Genomic DNA, 19265 nt, shown 5'->3' on the forward strand with positions numbered 1-19265 from the left:
ATGATCTTTAGTGACACTAGACACTTTTATACTTTGTTTATTATAAAGCATAGTAAGTTGTGGGTAGGCACAATAAAAACAGTTTGGTTTGACTAGCTACAAAGCTAATACACAGTCTCATGAGCTCAAGTGTTTTATTTATGAAATACTAGACATTAGATCCCTTTACATGCAAGCTGCGGACAAAAGTAGTAACTTACCCTGTCGAAAATATATCCATGCTGGGGACCAGCTCGCCTATTTTACACGGTGACTCACTCAGTAATAGACTGCTGGTTCTATCATCACCCTGTAAAGAAATTATACTAAGTTTAAATAATAATCATGAATGGCGGCTGAAAAATCTCATAAACCCCCATTTTAAAGATGGAAAAAAAGGTCAACACAGCTAGTAGTTTTATTACAGGTATTGAAGAGGCATGTTTTTGGTCTAGTGTTTGCTTAAGGAGATTTACGAGAGATGTCTGATCCAAATTCAAGCTACTCAGGGAACATCTTTGTCAATCGCCTGCTGTCGAACTGCGCCGATATATCTGTGCATTCTCATGGTTGACAAAAAAATCAGACGACGGAAGTCGTATATAATACATAAGGTAGGCTACCATATATTTAATGGTTCTTAAACTACTTAGGACTACTTAGCACATTTAATTAACAGTGTATTAATTCACGGATTGAAATTGGATAGTGCGTAACTACGCGTGATTAAAAGTTGTTCCATGTAATAAAAACTCACCGAATTCCTAACATTAGGGTCTGGAGCTCTAACAAATCGTTCAGGAGCAACATAACAAAGTCTCCTTCTGGAGGTGTCAAAAAAATAGCTGAAGTCTGCAGGGTTATCATCAGGCAAGAAGGTTGGTTTAAATGATGCAATGTCTGTCAGTAGGACCCATAACCAGGATGTCACCATTATGTTTTCTAACTGAAACCAGAAGCATAGAAGTTACCTTCATAGAAAGGCTTTAAACACATAAAATATTAATGAGTGAGTATTCTTAATTTCAAAAATTTTGAATATCCCAGATCTTCAATAGATTACCTACTATAATTAGAAATTTGAAAAAAGTCTTTTGAATATAAATATACATTTATCATACTATTTTTTTTTGCTTTTATGATGTTAACTTTAAATAGTGTCTATTGGAAATTATGCTACTTCAATGGTCCATCCTATGGAATCCCTTACTCCTTCACAATAGAGGGTTAAAACCAACTAACCTTTACATCACCATGACAAATACCCAGCTTATGCATTCTATGTAATGCATAAAGCACTTGAAATGTAATCCATTTCTTCTCCAGCACAGTGAGGAAAGGCCGAGTTGACATTCTGTCGTAGACACTGCATTTACAATATTCCCGCATTAAAAGGCCAGCTTTATCTGTAAGCTGAAAAGAAAATACATTTTTAATAATATTTTCGTCTTTTTATTTATATAGGACTCATTAGCGTTTAACATAGTTATATATTCTTGATTTCCGCTTTTTTCTTTTTCTAGATATAATAGAAAATGTGGTCAAAATGTGGGTTTTATTTTTTAAGATTTCCAAAATGGGTTTTAGCTTGACTGTTCTGCTATTGAGTTAAAAATTGACATTAAACATTATTCACACCTATAACTCTTCATGTATCAAATTTCATTTGTATTGTGGCACATTTGGTATGCAAAATAGTTAACCACAAGCACATAAATAACAGTTAAATAACTTACAATAACTCTCTGAAATGGTAGACAGTTAAAGGCGGAGGCGAGTTGCTCTTTGATCTTCAGTATTCTCTCTTTATGCTCGGCTAATGGTAAAGATGGGTCGTGAATGGCAAACACTTTAACCACAACCAAGCCTTCTCTAGTGCGAGCGCGAGCAACTTTGAAGAATCTTGTAGAGCCAAGGCTGAAATGAGAGAGAGACGATATATATCTTAGCATTCCATGGATTCACCGTGCTGGTGCCGGGTCCATTGTGTGGTAGAGAGAAGAACTCTGAGCAGAGTCCTGAACTTGTGACTACAGGATGTAGGATTAAGGAATTCCTTGACAATCGATCAAAACTCCTCATTCTCTGCTCGTGTTGTTTTGTCTCAATTTTGAAATTTGGAATGAAAATAGATTATACCCTGGATTATTTTTTTATCTCAGAAAAATTCATGATTCATACAGGATTTGTGAAAAACTGTAATTATAGTTCCAGAAGCTAGTAGAATTAATTGATTATGAAACACGGCTAAAACTCACGTGATATTACGTCGGAGTATGCCCGACTAGTTTCGAACCCATCAGTTTGGATCGTGCCGCGAATCACGTGAGTTATAGCCGTGTTTCATAATCAATTAATATGAATAACACTCACGATAGTTTAAATTCTAAAAAGCTAGTAGAATAGTAATAATGACGTTTTAACCTTAAGATTGCTTTCATTAAATTTCATTATTCAAGGCTGAAAACTTGAGTGTTCAAAACATGTTTAGGTTCATTTTTATGCTACTACAACCGAGAATTGAAATTGTATTCAATATATTTAAAATACAGTCATGTATTTTTACAACATTTTATTGGTAGATACTAGTTACTAGTTGGTCTATCTATATCAGTAATAGGACTAATTTATATACTTCTTGTATACATTATAACTAGTTTCTACTTCTACATTTTGTTAGTAGCCAATTATCTTTTTCCATCAACAATAATTTAATATGCATTGTAATTACAATCCTGGTACTCTCTTACCTTTGATCAAATGATAAATCCACATGGTCATTTAAATAGTGCTCTACCGGATATATCTGTGAAGGTGCTACGCCTACGAGTTGATTTCCCATTTTGATTCACAAGAATACTAATTCAATAAGCATTTGAACCTATGAAAACAAGAATGTTTTCTACGTAAACTTAATTTAACACAGATATATGAACAAAAGAAAGAGCTACAAATTTTTTACACAGTGCGTTGTTTAAATCTTCATCCTCTATAAATATTTTATTATATAAAATTACAATGATAATTAGATTTTATAACAAAACAAAACTGCAAATTGCATTTTTGATCAATATTCAATATTGACAAATAAATATTTTGATTTGACGTTACAATGACAAATGACGATATGGATTTGACTTTGACGTTTGAAGTTGAACAAGGGGGTACCTACGTAGAACGGAAAAGCTTTGCATTTTCCAATGTGATAATATAAAAATAAGGTAATGACTATTTCTTAATTCGTTAATGAAAAGTCATATGAATATGCACCTAGGTTTTAAATTATAAATACACTGCGTACTTGAAATTTAACTATTTTAATGTTACAACTTTAAGTATACACAACTTATACAATTTTGTCAGTGATTATACAAATCGGAACAACTCATCACTAAAAAAAAGACATCGACTCGACTGTCACTTTTGCTTTATGGTCTGTCTTCTACAAATAAGCAGTATTTCTCATCCACCCTATTTTTCCAAATAACAGCCGCTTACTCACAGAAATGACTTCTAAAAGTGAAAAGGATCGAGCCAAACAGATCCAGGATCGATGTCAGAACATTTTGATACAATTACTCAAAGATGAAGACAATAAATATTGTGTTGACTGTGACGCAAAGGGTGAGCAAATTTTGCTTTTTATTTCTTTCATTTTCCTCAACAGGGTAACAAATACTTGTGATATGACTATACAGTTAGCAAAACAAAAGGAACGTGGGAGAATTCACTTCTTTCTTATGAACTAGTCCTTAGAAAAATGTCTTTGAGTTGACTCGGGTCTTCGAACTTTGCATGTTAGCATCGGAGATTTATTGACTCACGCTATTCTAATTTGTAACACTTCTATAACAATTACTACAATTTAGTTCACGTTTCATAGATGTTCAATTATTGATTTCATTTATAGGCAATACCTAAATTCCTGTGAGTCAGTCTTCATTGATTCTAGAGATATAGAAATATTGAGATTCTTAGTCATTACCTGATTAAATGAAAACTAAATATGCTTTGAAAATAAATATGGAATTTACACAAACATGATTTATACCTTTATCAACCAAAATAAAATTTTATTAAAAGAAATTATAATTGATTTATGAAAGAATATCTACTTTTAATATTGTCTTAAATTGACATTATAAAGTAATTAATTGATTAACTCATCCATTGTTGCTTTAAAATGCAAAATGTTTGTGTCCTTGTAATCCAAAATTAGCTTAAAATAACTGTGGATAATATATTCCTTGAATGTCCCCACAACAATTAGTCTGTAGGCTTAATCAACACGCCACAAGATGTTTCATAAAGGCAAAAAGCAATTTGACTGAACCGGAAATATCACTCAGTCTCTCTTTCATCCTATCACAATAAAAGAGATAGAAATATTTCCAGTTTGTCAATTTGTTTTCAGAAGATAATGTTGTGCCTTTTGAATGTTAGGCCTAGTGGTTTGATTTGTCTAATGATCAACATAATTAGCTAAATATGAATAACCAGTAAGAAAACCTGCATACCTAAGAATTTTCTTAATTCTCTGTGTGTCAAGTCTGCCAATTTGCATTGGGCTAATGTAGTAGACTCTTAGCCTGACCCCTCTCATTCTGAGAAGAGACTCATGCTCAATAGTGAGCCCAAATATGGTTTATTAATGATGAATAAGCAGAGCAAGTAATCTGATCAAGCCATGTTGTCACAATCTGAATACATTCTTATCACACTAACAATTAAGATAAACATGCCAGTTATCATTTGTTTTACATTTATTGTACAATTTGTAAGGTGTAGTTCAGACTACTTTAGTATTTTAGTCAAGTACAAACATTACTTGGATTTACCGCCCACATTCGTACACAACCAAAATACTAAAGTAGATTGTGTGGCCTATATTGTACTCATCAAAATACTAATATTATAAAGATAAAATATTAGATTGTTTGTTTGTCTGAATGGAATAGGCTCTGAAACTCGTCGTCATCAACCCATATTCGGCTCACTGCTGAGTTCGAGTCTCCTCTCAGAATGAGAGGGATAAGGCCAATAGTCCACCACGCTGGCCCAATGCGGATTGGCAGACTTAACACACGCAGAGAATTAAGATAATTCTCTGGGATGCAGGTTTCCTCACGATGTTTTCCTTCACCGATTGAGACCCGTGATATTTAATTTCTTAAAATGCACACAACTGAAAAGTTGGAGGTGCATGCCCCGGACCGGATTCGAACCCACAACCTCCGGAATCAAAGGCAGAGGTCATATCCACTGGGCTATCAAGGCTCTGAAACTATTGGACCAATTTTAAAAATTCTTTCTCCAATGAAAGTTACAGTATCAGGTAGTAACAAAGGCTATATTTTATTCCCATATTTACACAGCAAAGGGAGTTACACAGGTGAAAATGTGATGTTCTGTTAGTGTTGTCTTGCCATGCCTAATTTGGGTCTCATGTCATCAAAATGCCTTTTAATGACCAATTTCACATAACTGTTGATATAAAATTGAATGGTTTTAACATTTATTCTATTATGCTTAAACTGCACAATGTTTTACTTAAATAGTTGCTTTAGAAAAAGTATAATTTAGTGTGTACATGTGTTTAAAATTTATGTATGATTTTTTTTTTAAAAAGAATATTTGCCATATCTTTTAAACTAGCTGCCGCCGCGCAGTTTCACCCGCGTGGTTCCCGTTCCCGTAGGATTACAGGGATAATATATAGCCTATAGCCTTTCTCGATAAATGGGCTATCTAACACTGAAAAAAATTTTTGAAATCGGACCGGTAGTTCCAGAAATTAGCGTGTTCAATCAAACAAACAAACTCTTCAGCTTTATAATATTAGTATTGATATGACCGATATTCCCATACCCCTCCAACTAGTCGGGAAACCCTGTATTAGGAGTGGGTACGACAATAGACCAACGGGGCAGAGAATGAACCACCCCAATGATAAGTTCGACCGCTCTTACCATTGTGCTATTGAGGCTTTTTAATTCATACCTACATGTATTTTTTAAAATTAAATGTAAACAATGGCAAGCATCATCCTCATCATCTACATTATCAGCTGATAGATGTCCACTGCTGAATTTAGGCCTCATGTATAGACAACACCATGGTCTCAGACCACCATCCAGCGATCCACTAGATGTCTTCTACCTTGTATGAATAGAAATCAAAAAATGAAACAAGCTTAGTATGTCTATAATTAGTATAATTGTAAATAAATTTAAATTTTCTATAAAAAATAATAGCATAAAACATTGACATAGAAAGAGCTAAGTCTAGGTTACACTCTGACCCAGTTTTATAGGCTTCCTGTCTAGCACTGACACACATTATGCATCTGCAACTATAAATTAAAATGCATAAATAATGATCTTGTATAATCATTATAATTATTTTCTTCAACCACCTAATTGGTATAGGTATATAATTTTCTTTGTTATAGATTTTTTGGAACTTCCTCTGTGTTCTACTGGTAAATTACCGCGACCTGCGACCGCACGATCCACTGCTTAGTATGAATTTATATGGAGCACTAAACAAAAGTGGTCGCGGGATGCGGTCTCGGGCTTTGTGTAAGTCAGTCATTGACGGTCAATTATTCTCACGTTTCTGCAGCGCAAACGGCAGCGTAGACGTTTAATAAGTCGAGCCGCCATGCACGCAGTGACAAATATACGATCAGTTATATGCGTGGGTGCTGCAGAAACGTGATCGTCAATGGCGTGCATTAGTGCTCCATATAAATTCATACTAATCAGTGGGTCGCGCGGTCGCAGGTCGCGGTCGCCAAGATCGGTATGCTACCTTAAGATTGAAATATCTTAAGTGAAAAGACATTGTGGAACAACAGCGGCTAAATCGAAAATATCACTCCGTTCATAGAAATGGGTCAAAGTATAGAACTACATTTCTGATGTGCTACTATTGGTCAATGTTATGTTTTGGTATTCGCAAGATATAGATAAATCTTCTGGTGTATCTTAGGCTTGGGAAATCAAGGTTATTCTCATTTTTGTTAGTCTCATAGCTCAGAAGCACACAAACACATGAGTCCTAAACCAAATCTCTTTCCAATGTTGGCATTCTGGACTTCCATTGAACTTTGTGAGTGCTAAAGCTGTAGTGGCAATTGGCAGGCCACATAGATCGAAGAGGTGACGGACGTTGGGGTCCCAAGGTGCTGAAATGCGCACACACCAGAAAGTGCAGTGTTGGTCGACCCATTCACTAGGTGGACCGAGGGCATCAAGTGGGTTGCAGGGAGCCGCTGGATGCTGGCGGCTTGAGACTGTTATGTTTGGAAGTCTGTGTAAGAGGCCTATGTCCAGCAGTGAATGTCCATTGACTGATAATGATGATGAATGATGACATTGTAACATCTCCTTAAGTCTTAATAAGAGATTAGCTGCCATGAAGGACTTTTTTTTACTATAATATAATACTTTAAGAAGTCCAAACGTGTGAAAATAACATGTAATGTGATATTTTAAATTCCCATTCTGCTCAGCATTCGTAACAAATAAACAAAAAAACTATCTTCATAATATATTTTTTTAATATTTTGCAGGATTTTATATACTTAAATAAAAATTGTAAATCAGTTTTATAACAAAGCAACAATAGTGCGATATATCAAGGTGAGAATCAAACTCACAACCTTTCTGATCTGAACTGACCTTTTACGGTTGAGTTGCTGGGGCTTCTTTACGCTCCCGTTTGAATATTCAATGAATTCAAGTGAAAACCCTTGCAACCATGACTCAATGTGAACATACGCCCACTATGTCGTTTCCAAGTATTTCCTATGGTTTCCCATTCCCCCATACTGTCCATGATAAACACGCTATTTTTACTATTAATACTATAAATGCGGAAGTGAGTTCGTTTGTTAGTCACGCATTTCCGTTTTAATTGCTGAACCGATTAAGACGAAATTTGTCATAGAAATAGGCAGCGCAACGGCGGATAATATAAAAAAAACCCGCGAAATTAAATAGGGTTCTATTCCAATTATAAAAAAAAATGAATCAATAGCTCAACGGTAAGAGCGGTCGGACTCATCACCAAGGGGTGGTGGTTCGATCCCCGCCCTGTTGGTCTATTGTCGTACCCACTCCTAATACAGTATTTGCCGACTAGTTGGAGGGGAATGGGAATATTGGTCATATATAAAGGTATGGCATATATTCTTTTTTTAAAAAAAAATATATGCCTTGGTCACGCCATCAAGCGGGACTGGACCGATTTCTCTATTTTTTTTAAGGTGTTTTTTATTAAAAAATTAAAGTGAAAATTGAACTTTCAACTACCCCTACCCTACGTAGGGCCAGTTGAAAGTTTACATCGAGTTTCACGCGGACGAAGTCGCGGGTGTGAAGCCGCTAGTAAATTATAAAAAAAAGACTATTAGACACATGGACGTCCATGACAAACTTGTTGAAACAGTTTTGAATTAGTTTAATAACAAAAATAGCATTATTATAAAAACCCACCCCAATGTTTGGCATAAGAGGCGCTTCATAATTGGGCAAAAGCCAGAACCACCACAGTTCATTCTCAATAAGTGGCTACCATACTTACCTATGGTCAGAAGGGATGGCGAAGCTTTCATAAAATGAGACTTGTCTGGTCATTGTAGTGCATACACTAATGCCTCAATTTTAATTATTCAATGTCAGTATGATGACACTCAAACATTAACACAAAGAGGAAACAGCAATTTTCATTTTGCAATTTTTATACTTTCAAGGTCCGTAACTAAAATTACGCTCTCAATTAGTTACCTCATAAATACCGAGGACCATGACTTTATTACGAATTGTGTTTTTATGATTAGTGTACATCTCTTTATATCTGTGGATCAAGCTTTTATATTCCTTGAAAGTTTACTACCCGTGGCTCAGTATATTGTGCTTTTAGGGCCCTGATAGCCCAGTGGACCTGTTTATAACCTCTGCCTCTTAATGTGGAGGGTGTAGGTTCGAATTTGGTCCATGGCATGCACCTCCAATCTTTTAACTTAATGACTTATGTGCATTTTAAGAAATTTAATTTCACGCGTCTTAAAACGGTGAGGGAAAAAACATCGTGAAGAAACCTGCCGCACGGCACAGTTACAACTATAGCAAAAAGTGTCGTTACAACTTTTGGTCTTAATTTTTCCGTTTTTCGCAACGCGCGATAAGGAACTTTGTTCCAAAACGCCTGTTACCTCAGTGATCTTTTAAAACAGTCTGATGGTGACTTGTTAATTTTCCAGGTCCACGCTGGGCGTCATGGAACCTGGGCATATTCCTGTGCATCCGGTGCGCCGGCATCCACAGGAACCTCGGCGTGCACATATCGAAGGTCAAGAGCGTGAACCTGGACTCGTGGACTGCCGAACAAGTGGTCAGTGTACTATTTTACAGTCTTTTTTACTAAATAATTTTAGCTAGAGCTGACGCTCATGATTTCACCTGCGAAAAAAATGTGTAAGCTTCATTTCTTTTTAAACCGCATTAAATTTTATATTTTATCTATCAATTACCTATTTTAACTGTTAATTTACCTATTACCGTGAACATACCTTGATAAATGACTGGCTTTTATAAAAAAGTTCAATCAATGTTTAACTCCATAGGGGTGAAATTTTCGAAATTCTCGTTTTATATTTAACCAATCGTTTACAGTAATTTTTTTTTAAATATAACTTGGAAAATGTCTGATTCATCGCATATTTTTGCAATTTTAATTAATATACAGAGTGAGGACATATGTATGAGAAAACTTCATTGGCGTTGCGCAACCTCCAAATATTCACCGATTATGTTAATTTTTGGTATATAAGCACTGTGCATGAGTGGTAGCAAGAATTCGAGCAAAGTCAAATAAAAATCGAAAATTAAATAAAAATGAAACACCCTTACATACAGACACTCTATTAACTGTTTTATTTAAAACACAGCTTATCTACAGTATTTTAAAGTACGTCATCATGCATTCCGAACATATTGTCACTATTTGTTTTCAAAGGTGGTTGATTATCGATAAAATATAATCAATGAAATGAAAAGACAAACATTTGTCTGCCATTCCACTAAAACATGAAATAAATAGGGCAAGGTTTCTTAAGGTTGCTTGTAAAGAAATACTGTCAATAAATAAGGATAAGGTATATCCTGTCAGGAAATAATATTGCCGGGATACGATTTTTCTCGATGGTACGACTTTAGCAACCTTACTTTGCTTTATTGACAATATTATTCTGTTTGTGTGCGTGTCCATGTGTACGTAGCATTTAACATTATCTTCATTATATTGGACTGGTGGTTTCACCCACGTGGTTCCCGTTCCCGTAGGAATACCGGGATAAAATATAGCCTATAGCCTTCCTCGATAAATGGGCTATCTAACCCTGAAAGAATTTTTCAAATGAGATTAGCGCGATCAATCAAACAAACAAACAAACAAACAAACAAACAAACTCTTCAGCTTTATAATATTATGTATAATTATTATCATATTGGATATCATATTATATTCTAGGTGTATCTCCAACAAATGGGAAACTCCCGAGCGCGCGCCGTGTACGAAGCCAACCTGCCCGACTCGTTCCGAAGACCGCAGAACGATTCCTCATTGGAGGCCTTCATACGCGCCAAGTATGAGCAGAAGAAATACATTGCCAAGGAATGGGTGCCGCCTACGATGCCTAAAGTCAACTGGTGAGTGAAATTTAGTCATCGTTATGTATTCTCTCTCTGAGAGCCGTGATAGACTAGTGGATTTGACATCTGCCGTCAATTTGGAGGGCATAGGTTCGAATCCGGTCCGGGGCATGCACCTCCGACATTTCAGTTGTGTGCATTTTAATAAATTAAATATCACGTGTCTCAAACGGTGAAGGAAAACATCGTGAGGAAACTTGCATTCCTGAGAAATTTGAAAAAGGGTTGGCGGCTTTCGGATGATAATGGACTTTGTATGTACTTTGTATGTATTGTATGATTTTCAGGCATATCCATACTTCTATAATTAATATTATAAACGTGAAATTATGTCTTCCTGTTACCTTTCACGGCTCAACCGCTGAACCGGTATAGATGATATTTCGTATAGAGATAAATTGGAACTTGGAGTAGAACATTAGGATATTTTTATCCCGGAAAAATTCTTGGTTCCTGCGGGATTTGTAAAAAAAACATTATTCTTTCACTAATAATTATATAAAAATAAAATTTTGTTTGTTTATTGTTCTTGGAAGAATAAGATGTATTTAATTTATAATATTATAGTAAAAATTATTAAGGAATACTTTTACTATTATATCATTATGAGTTAAAATGTTCAGAATACTAATTTGTAAGTTATTATAATAATGCCATTCCTTATGTTTCCAGGGACAAAGAGATAGACGAGGAATTAGAAAAACAAAAACGTAAAAAGAGAGCCACCACGTCTGGACTGGGACCTCTACCTGCACCTTCGACTGATAAGAAATATAATGTATGTAATTTATTAAAAATTCCTCTGTTTATTTGTAAACTACGGGACGTACGTAGAGAGTATTTTGTCGGACCTGGGTGACGTTGTCGCATGGGTTCGTCGACTTTTCGCGGATGAAAATAAATAACTCATTTTATAACTATACATAAAGCATCTAATAGGGAATACAATTTTCGTTGTTTATGTTAGAAAACAACTTTTTTTGTCAATCAACATTGGGGAAAGTTATAGTAACTGTTGTTTGTCTTTCAATTCAACAAAGTCGAATGAAGTATTAAACAAAAGCTACAATAAAGAAAAATTGAAAATTGATGAGACGTCTTTAGACATTTATCAATTTACTTTTAACTCAAAAGAATCACACTAATATTATAAAGGCGAAAGTTTATGTTTGTTCTTTACGCTGCGGCTATTGAAGCGATTTGGCTAAATTTGGAATGGAAATAGATTTCCCTCTGGATTAACACATAGGCTACTTTTCATCCCGGAAAAATCTATGGTTCCCGTGGGATTTTTGAAAAACAGAATTCCACGCGGACGAAGTTGCGGGCGTCCGCTAGTAATGTAATATTAACTAAAAGATAGTAATAATGATTATATATCTTGCTTCAGAAATCCGACGTCATACCGAGTTTACCGAAGCCAAAGTCATCAGTGAGTCCCAAATTAGGCAGGAACACACCAACAAGCCAGGATACAAGTAAAACGTCCAACGGTTCAGCCGACTTACTGGGCTTGGACACCACAGTCACCAAGCCAGAAGTCAAACCAACAAACAACGATGACATCTTCTCCAGCTTCTTCTCAGCACCAGCAGAGAAACCGGCACCGAAACAAGAAGAAACCAAACCTGATCTCAAAACCGAAGAGGAGAACTTCTTCAAACAAGCCGCTCCAACGGAAAAGGAAAAGTCAAAGTTAACTAAGGACAGTATACTTGCGTTGTACAGTCAAACACCTTCCAACACTTTAGCGAGTCAGTTCAACAGTCAATCAACTGGTCAATTCAACCCGGTGCAGACTCAACCGGGTCAATTCAATCAGCAGACTCAACCCGGTCAATTCAATCAGCAGTCTCAACCCGGTCAGTTCAACGTACCACCTCAAGGACAGTTTGGTACATTCGGCTCATTGTACCAACCGTACAACAGTATGGGAGTCCAAAACGGTATGCAATCGTTCAATCAGTTCCAACCGATGACAAATCAGTTCCAACAAGCGTTCCCAAATCAAATGCCACAGCAGCAAATGCAAAATCAGCCTGTACAAAATGCTCAGCCGTTCCAAAATCAGTCGTTTTTCCCCCAACAAACACCTTTGTCCCAACAGTTTGGTAGTCTCAATTTAGGGCAAAACTTCGCTAGCGCGTTCCCTCCAAACCCAAACGTGGCAAGCAATACATGGCAATAGGTTATTTTCTTTGCACGTTATTTAGACCCTTATTATTGAGGCATTTGAGTTCATAATCGTACCCTCACATACGCCATTTTGACGCGTATGAACGAATTTGAACTTCGGCTCGATTGTGTCGAACAAATCAGTTCAACAAGTCTATTGGGCTTCATATCCCATACGACTTGAATTAAAATTGAGTAAGATTTCACGTATAAAGCATTCGAGGCCATAAAATGTCTGATTACGAGCCTTAGATTTCTCTAACACGCATTGTAGATAACGCAATATATTTATAAAATTAACGCTCTACAACGTATAATGGGCACGAGCGTCAATCCGACATTTAAAATCAGTACCATAGATAATACACTATATCAGTACTGTCAAAGTATTTGAACGTAGCGTCTTACATTCAAACGTCATATTGTCTATGAATGAGTCAAGTTTTTTTTTTAATAACTTGTCCCATACTTTTAAACATTGTACTTGGGTAATGTCTGATAATAAAAGTATCCATATGTGGCGGAAATAGATACTCATTTATTTATAAAAATGTTTAGTATGACGTCACTTTATCCGCTCGTATAAGTACTTAGCAAAAATGTTCATGAGTGGAATTGCCATGTCGCATTACACTGTATCTTCAGATACCTGGTGTTTTATTAACACTCATAAATTAGTTCCACGGAATGGTTACATATTTACATTAATTTAAATATTATTTTAAGACGTAAAAAGAACAGTTTATAGTCGACCAACTGATCTGTGAACACAAAAAAAAAATCGGTGCCACGCTATTGGTCGACAATATGTCGTCCTCTACGCGAGATATCTATCACGTCCCCTGCAGGACATCTGCTTTTAGTAGTATCTTCCAAACGTCACGATCTTGAGGCGCCTGCATCCAGCGAATCCCTGCGACTCCTTTGATGTCGTCAGTCCACCTGGTGGGGGGGTCGACCAACACTGCACTTTCTAGTGCGGGGTCGCCATTCCAGCAACTTGGGACCATGACCTGCATCTTTGGTTTACTGATATTATTTTATCCGCTGCCATCGAATCATAGTCATAACATCCAATACACTAAGGGTTCGTTTACACGAGCGGCAATTGCTACCGACGACCGCAGTCGACTGCAGTCGACGACGACGGTCGCTGACTGCAGTCGTTTCTGTTTGTTCGTGTTGAGTAAGTGCCGATGGTTCCATGTGGGACCACTACGGCGTCATCGGGGGTTTTGGGCGAGCGCAGTAGCATCGCCTGATGAGACCCGAAGGCTGAAATAAAGATAGAGGACGGAACGACTTTCTAAGGGCGTCTCCTATGAGACTCGGACCTCGGCTTAGAGGGCCATTCGTGACTGCAGTCGACTCGGCAGCTACCGCCGGCAGGCGCCGACTGCAGTAGAATGCCGTTGGCTGCCGCCGAGACGTCGTTGACTGCCTCAGACCAATTATTGTATAGGACCTGCCTCGCTAGACGTTACTTTTCTGTCAAAATATAACGATCAACGATCTAAAGCGATTATAAAAACTGTCTCTATAGTATCGATGTTAAATATTTGTAATCGTGTTCGTCGGTTAAAGAGCTCCGTAAAAATACCTTTTTGTGTAATTGAATTGTGTTAAAAACGGGCAAAAACTTCCATTTTAGTATAAGATATATACCAAATCTAAGCTCGTTTTCTTCAGAAAATGACAGACAATTTTGTTCGTGACTATGAGTACGATACAGGTCCTTCTATAATTGGTCTGAGTTGACTGCAGTCGTCGGTAGCAGTTGCCGCTCGTGTAAATGAACACTACGATAATAATCTTATCTAATCCAAACTATCGTGATCTAAAATCTTATCGGAATGACCCGACTTGATATAAGCGTCAGTCGTAAACATATTTCAAATTTGGATCGGCTATATGTGTATGTTATTATATTTATACTTAAACATACTAAAATATCTACAGTCACTCTTTTTTCAATATTTCATTGATTTATTTGTCACTTATATATTTTTAGGCATATCTTATACTGAGAATAGATGAGCTATAGTTATATTAGTTACCTATCTGGCTACACCCTATTGTTAAAAAAAAGTTTGTTTATTTTTTATTTTCCATTATACATGTCATATAAAACAAACATGGTATATTTTTTTGTTTAAAATATTTTTATATGATTTTTTTATTACATTTACGAACGCTCTAAAGTATTATTTTTAAAACATGAATATATTCATATTTGTAAATAAAATAGGGTAAGTTGCCTAAAGTTGTACCACGGCATAAGTCGAACCCGAACGGCAGTTTTGACGGCCTCTGTGGCGCAGTGGATTTACAAGACGGAGGTCCTGGGTTCGACCCCGGCTGGGCAGATTGAGATTTTCTTAATTTGTCCAGGTCTGGCTGGTAGAAGGCTTCGGCCGTGGCTAGTTACCACCCTACCGGCAAAGATATACCGCCAAGCGATTTAGCGTTCCGGTACGATGCCGTGTAGAAACCGAAACGGGTGTGGATTTTCATCCTCCTCCTAACAAGTTAGCCCGCTTCCATCTTAGACTGCATCATCACTTACCATCAGGTGAGATTGTAGTCAAGGGCTAACTTGTAAAGAATATTAAAAAAAAAGTATCCTTTTTCGCAGAGGTACGACTTGAGCAATGTTACCCTATTTTACTGACAATATTATTGTGTACCTAATGGTACACTTGTAAAATGTTGTGCAATACAAAAGCCCCGTTACTATAAAAGTTGTGTGTAGACTCTTTGTCTTCTTTTGAATGTTAAATACTGATTACTGAAAAAGAAAAATGTATGTTAGGCTTAACTCAGCCCTCGCCCGCGTTCGCAAGCGCATTCTTTACCAGGCAAATAAGGCTTAGGAAAAAATATTGCTGGATTTAACTGAAGGTGGTGTATATATGTATATCTACTGTTAATATACATTTGGGTATCCACCTCCAACTTTTCAGTTGTGTGCATTTTAAGAAATTAAATATCACTTGTCTCAAACGGTGAAGGAATAACCTGCATACCAGAGAATTTTCTTAATTCTTTACGTGTGTGAAGTCTGCCAATCCGCATTGGACCAGCGTGGTGGACTATTGGCCTAACTCCTCTCATTCTGAGAGGAGAGTCAAGCTCAGCAGTGAGCCGAATATGGGTTGATAATGATTGTGTACATTATTCATAGTCATGTTCGCATGTTACTGCCCGCCCCTTTCTCTCCCTCCGCTTCCCCTCTGACGTCATGATCAGTGTCTCTGTTCCGCCGAGCGAGGAGTCAAGCGATTTGACTATAGCTGTTCATATATACAACATTTAATACCGAGGCTGTATTCTGTATTTAAAAAAAACATAATATTCCATTTTATTTATAACTAGAATTGTTTTATTTTTATTATCTACTATAGAAATTATTTTTTTTATTAAAATTTATACACATGATTTAGAATTATCGTGCACTATTCAAATATTATTGTAATGTTAGTGTGAGTGTGTTTCTGTCTGTAAGTTAATATAGCTAGCGGGCATCACAATATGAGAAACGCGAAATTATGTATGAAAATTAAGTTTATCTGGCACTTCAACTTTCACACACTGAATAATTTTGTGTTTACTTACTTAAAATTGCCCGCATACACACGGAAAACAAAAATATTGTCAATAAAGTAGAGTAAGTTGGCGTATGTATACAGTACCCTATAATTTATTGCCAAATATATTGTGTGAGCAACCATAGACAACAAACAAGTATAATGTTCAACTGCTAGGTAAATGTAATTTAGATTTTATTGCAGACGTTGGGTATGTTAAATCGGAATTTCTTAAACAAACAATAACCTGCCCATGGTCTAGTTTGGACTACTGTGGCCCTCAATCTGAACCATACTCTTAAGCCTGTAAGGCCTAGTTTGGACTACTTTAGTATTTTAGTCGAGTACGAACGATTTTTGGGTGGTAAATGCAAAAATTTTTCGCACTCGACTAAGACGGTCTCGCCTATTATATGACGTCTCTTAAATTAGCTGATATCGAAATTCTTGTATTGCGCATCTTAACGCACGATGTTCTGAAACGTCATGAACTTTGCATCATACTATAGAGTATAGATAATGTTGGTGTTTTTCATACATTTGCCTGAGCCATATATAAGTTGCGAACTGTTGTTATTATTGCGGCCGTGTACTGTTTATGCAGAATCTATTCCAAAAGGTTTTTCAGATTTATTTGTATGAAGTATGTGTCTAGCCCACCATAATAAGTATTTTATAAAGCAATATTTTGTTTAAATGTTACCTATAATTTCCGTACTCATATGACAAAAACGGCAATAATTATGCTTGGTGGGAGAAATTACTGTACCTAGTGATTTCCCTTAGATAGAGAAGGTAATAGACATGGCGTGTAAGTCAAGTTCCAAACCATAAAGTTATCTAACCCTGTGAGGGTGTCGCTGTTGTCGCGCTTTTTAGTCACAGACGTTAACTTTTAATATAATGTTTTCTAAAATAGTGACCTCCATGTCGTTAGTTCCACTTTTGGCCACCGGGTTGACCGTAATAAAATATGGAATTATACACCAAACCATTTTATCATGAATATATTTAAAGCTAACTTTGTATTTTATTAGCAGTATGTTGTGGCTGTAATTTGGTGTTTACAATATGTTTATTCTTTATTAGATTGATATAACCAAATATTGAATCGCCTTGTCTCGTTTTTGACACAGTCCACGTTTTAGTTGTTCTCTTTGTTTGTCGGAATAATGAATGCTTTCGATATGTCTATTTATTTCTCTGTCTACGAATTTCCCAAAAAAGTTCCTGTTATTATTACTGCTACTAAAAGGTTGAAATTTTCATGAATGTTTGTCTCAACTTGGACATACAAGTTGGAAAAAAAAATCCTGAATGTTGCATTATATGTAAAGTGGTAAACACTTGGCTTGATTTATTTATTGGTGCATAAGTAACTCAATACTTAAATTAATTTATTTTGTAATTATCGTGAGCTAGCTTAATTAATAAAATAACGAAACTTGTTTCAGAAGCCATTTTTTAAATAGTAAGTTAAATATATTTTGGGTAGGTATTGAAATACATGTGTTTATTTTTTTTATAGCATTTTATTAATAATAATATAATTAATGTAATTGCACAGTTTAGACGTTGATTTCAAGTTAATTAGATAATAATTAGTAATTACTAATAATGATTGTTCCTTCACTGTACTTTTAATATAAGCATTCAGTCCAAAATATATTTTGTTAATTTTACAACCCCTAATTTCAGGATCTCATTCAGCCCACAAACAATTCAACTTCCTACTAAAGGTAGTCTTCCGTTCTTGGCGATAGCGACCTGCGACCGCGACCGGGTCTCACGACCCACTGCTTAGTATGAATCTAAATGAAGCACTAAACAAAAGCGGTTGCGCGACGCGATCGCGGGATGTCATTAGTGCTCCATATAAATTCATACTAAGCAGTGGGTCGTGCGACCCGGTCGCGGTCGCCAAAAACGGAATGCTACCTTAACCTTAACATATCTAAGTCTCACTGGAATTCAGGATAGTTTGCGCTTGCTCAATCCTTCAAGTGACTGCTGCAGTCTCATTAAGAATTATATAGCAAATAAACCATTAGAAATTTATTTGGATTAAATGTATACTTATCGAAAAAATCGAAACAGTCTGTGAACAGTACTTAGGTACGGACTGTCTCGATTTTTTTATGAAAAGTATATAGCTTGCATTCATTTTTAAAGCAAATATAGTGGCAGTAGTTAATTCTCTACATTTTTGCAAAATGTTGAGAACAATACCTACCTGCATATTATATACAAATAAAAATACAATAGTAATACTAGTAGAATATTTCAGTTAAAATAATATTATTTATAAATAAACGGACTGACTGAATAAATAAAATAATAATGTAACTAATCTATAATGTATTAATTATTATTTTAATACCCAAGTGTTTGGTGTATTTAGTTAATGTTCGTAGATAAAATCATTAATCATAATCGGCCGGTTCACTTGTCATATTGGCGACCAAATGGCTCGTATTAAATTTAATTCTGTATTTGAGTTTTGAAATAAATATAATGCCCATACTCAAATGAATTTTTATTCCACTTTATTCCATTTAAAGCCACAAACTAGATAAGAGTGACCCTAAAACAATAAATAAACCAATAGTTGGTTAAATCATTTTTAAGTACAGTATTAAGGTATTGTACATAATTTTACTTAGGAATAGGTCTAGTTCAGACTACTTTATTATTAAGTACTTAGTACTTAATAATAAAGTAGTCTTATTGTATATTATATTATTAAGTACTTAGTACTTAGTATTAGTATTTTAGTCGAGTACTTTATTAAATATAATAAATAATC

General features: G+C 35.7%; 2 protein-coding genes across 2 annotated transcripts in view; one reads left to right on the forward strand and one right to left on the reverse strand.

Moving 5' to 3' along the window:
• The window catches only part of LOC112049086 (phosphoinositide 3-kinase regulatory subunit 4), a 29561-nt gene extending 26499 nt beyond the window's left edge, over positions 1-3062 (reverse strand). The window contains exons 1-5 of the mRNA XM_052887676.1: positions 2730-3062; positions 1716-1896; positions 1222-1392; positions 737-925; positions 201-289 (exon numbers count right to left, since the gene is read on the reverse strand). Of these exons, the coding sequence (XP_052743636.1) occupies positions 201-289; positions 737-925; positions 1222-1392; positions 1716-1896; positions 2730-2821 (722 nt within the window). The 5' untranslated portion in view covers positions 2822-3062. The remainder of the gene's footprint in view (positions 1-200; positions 290-736; positions 926-1221; positions 1393-1715; positions 1897-2729) is intronic.
• Positions 3063-3395: 333 nt separating this feature from the next.
• Positions 3396-18982, forward strand: LOC112049092 (stromal membrane-associated protein 1). Its single transcript, XM_024086857.2, has 5 exons — positions 3396-3603; positions 9248-9378; positions 10516-10694; positions 11370-11475; positions 12088-18982. The coding sequence occupies exons 1-5, from the start codon at positions 3486-3488 to the stop codon at positions 12883-12885; spliced, it is 1332 nt and encodes a 443-aa protein (XP_023942625.1). The 5' UTR covers positions 3396-3485; the 3' UTR covers positions 12886-18982.
• The last annotated feature ends 283 nt before the right edge of the window (positions 18983-19265 follow it).

This window comes from Bicyclus anynana, chromosome 2 (assembly GCF_947172395.1).
Source record: "Bicyclus anynana chromosome 2, ilBicAnyn1.1, whole genome shotgun sequence".
Taxonomy (NCBI): Eukaryota; Metazoa; Arthropoda; class Insecta; order Lepidoptera; family Nymphalidae; genus Bicyclus; species Bicyclus anynana.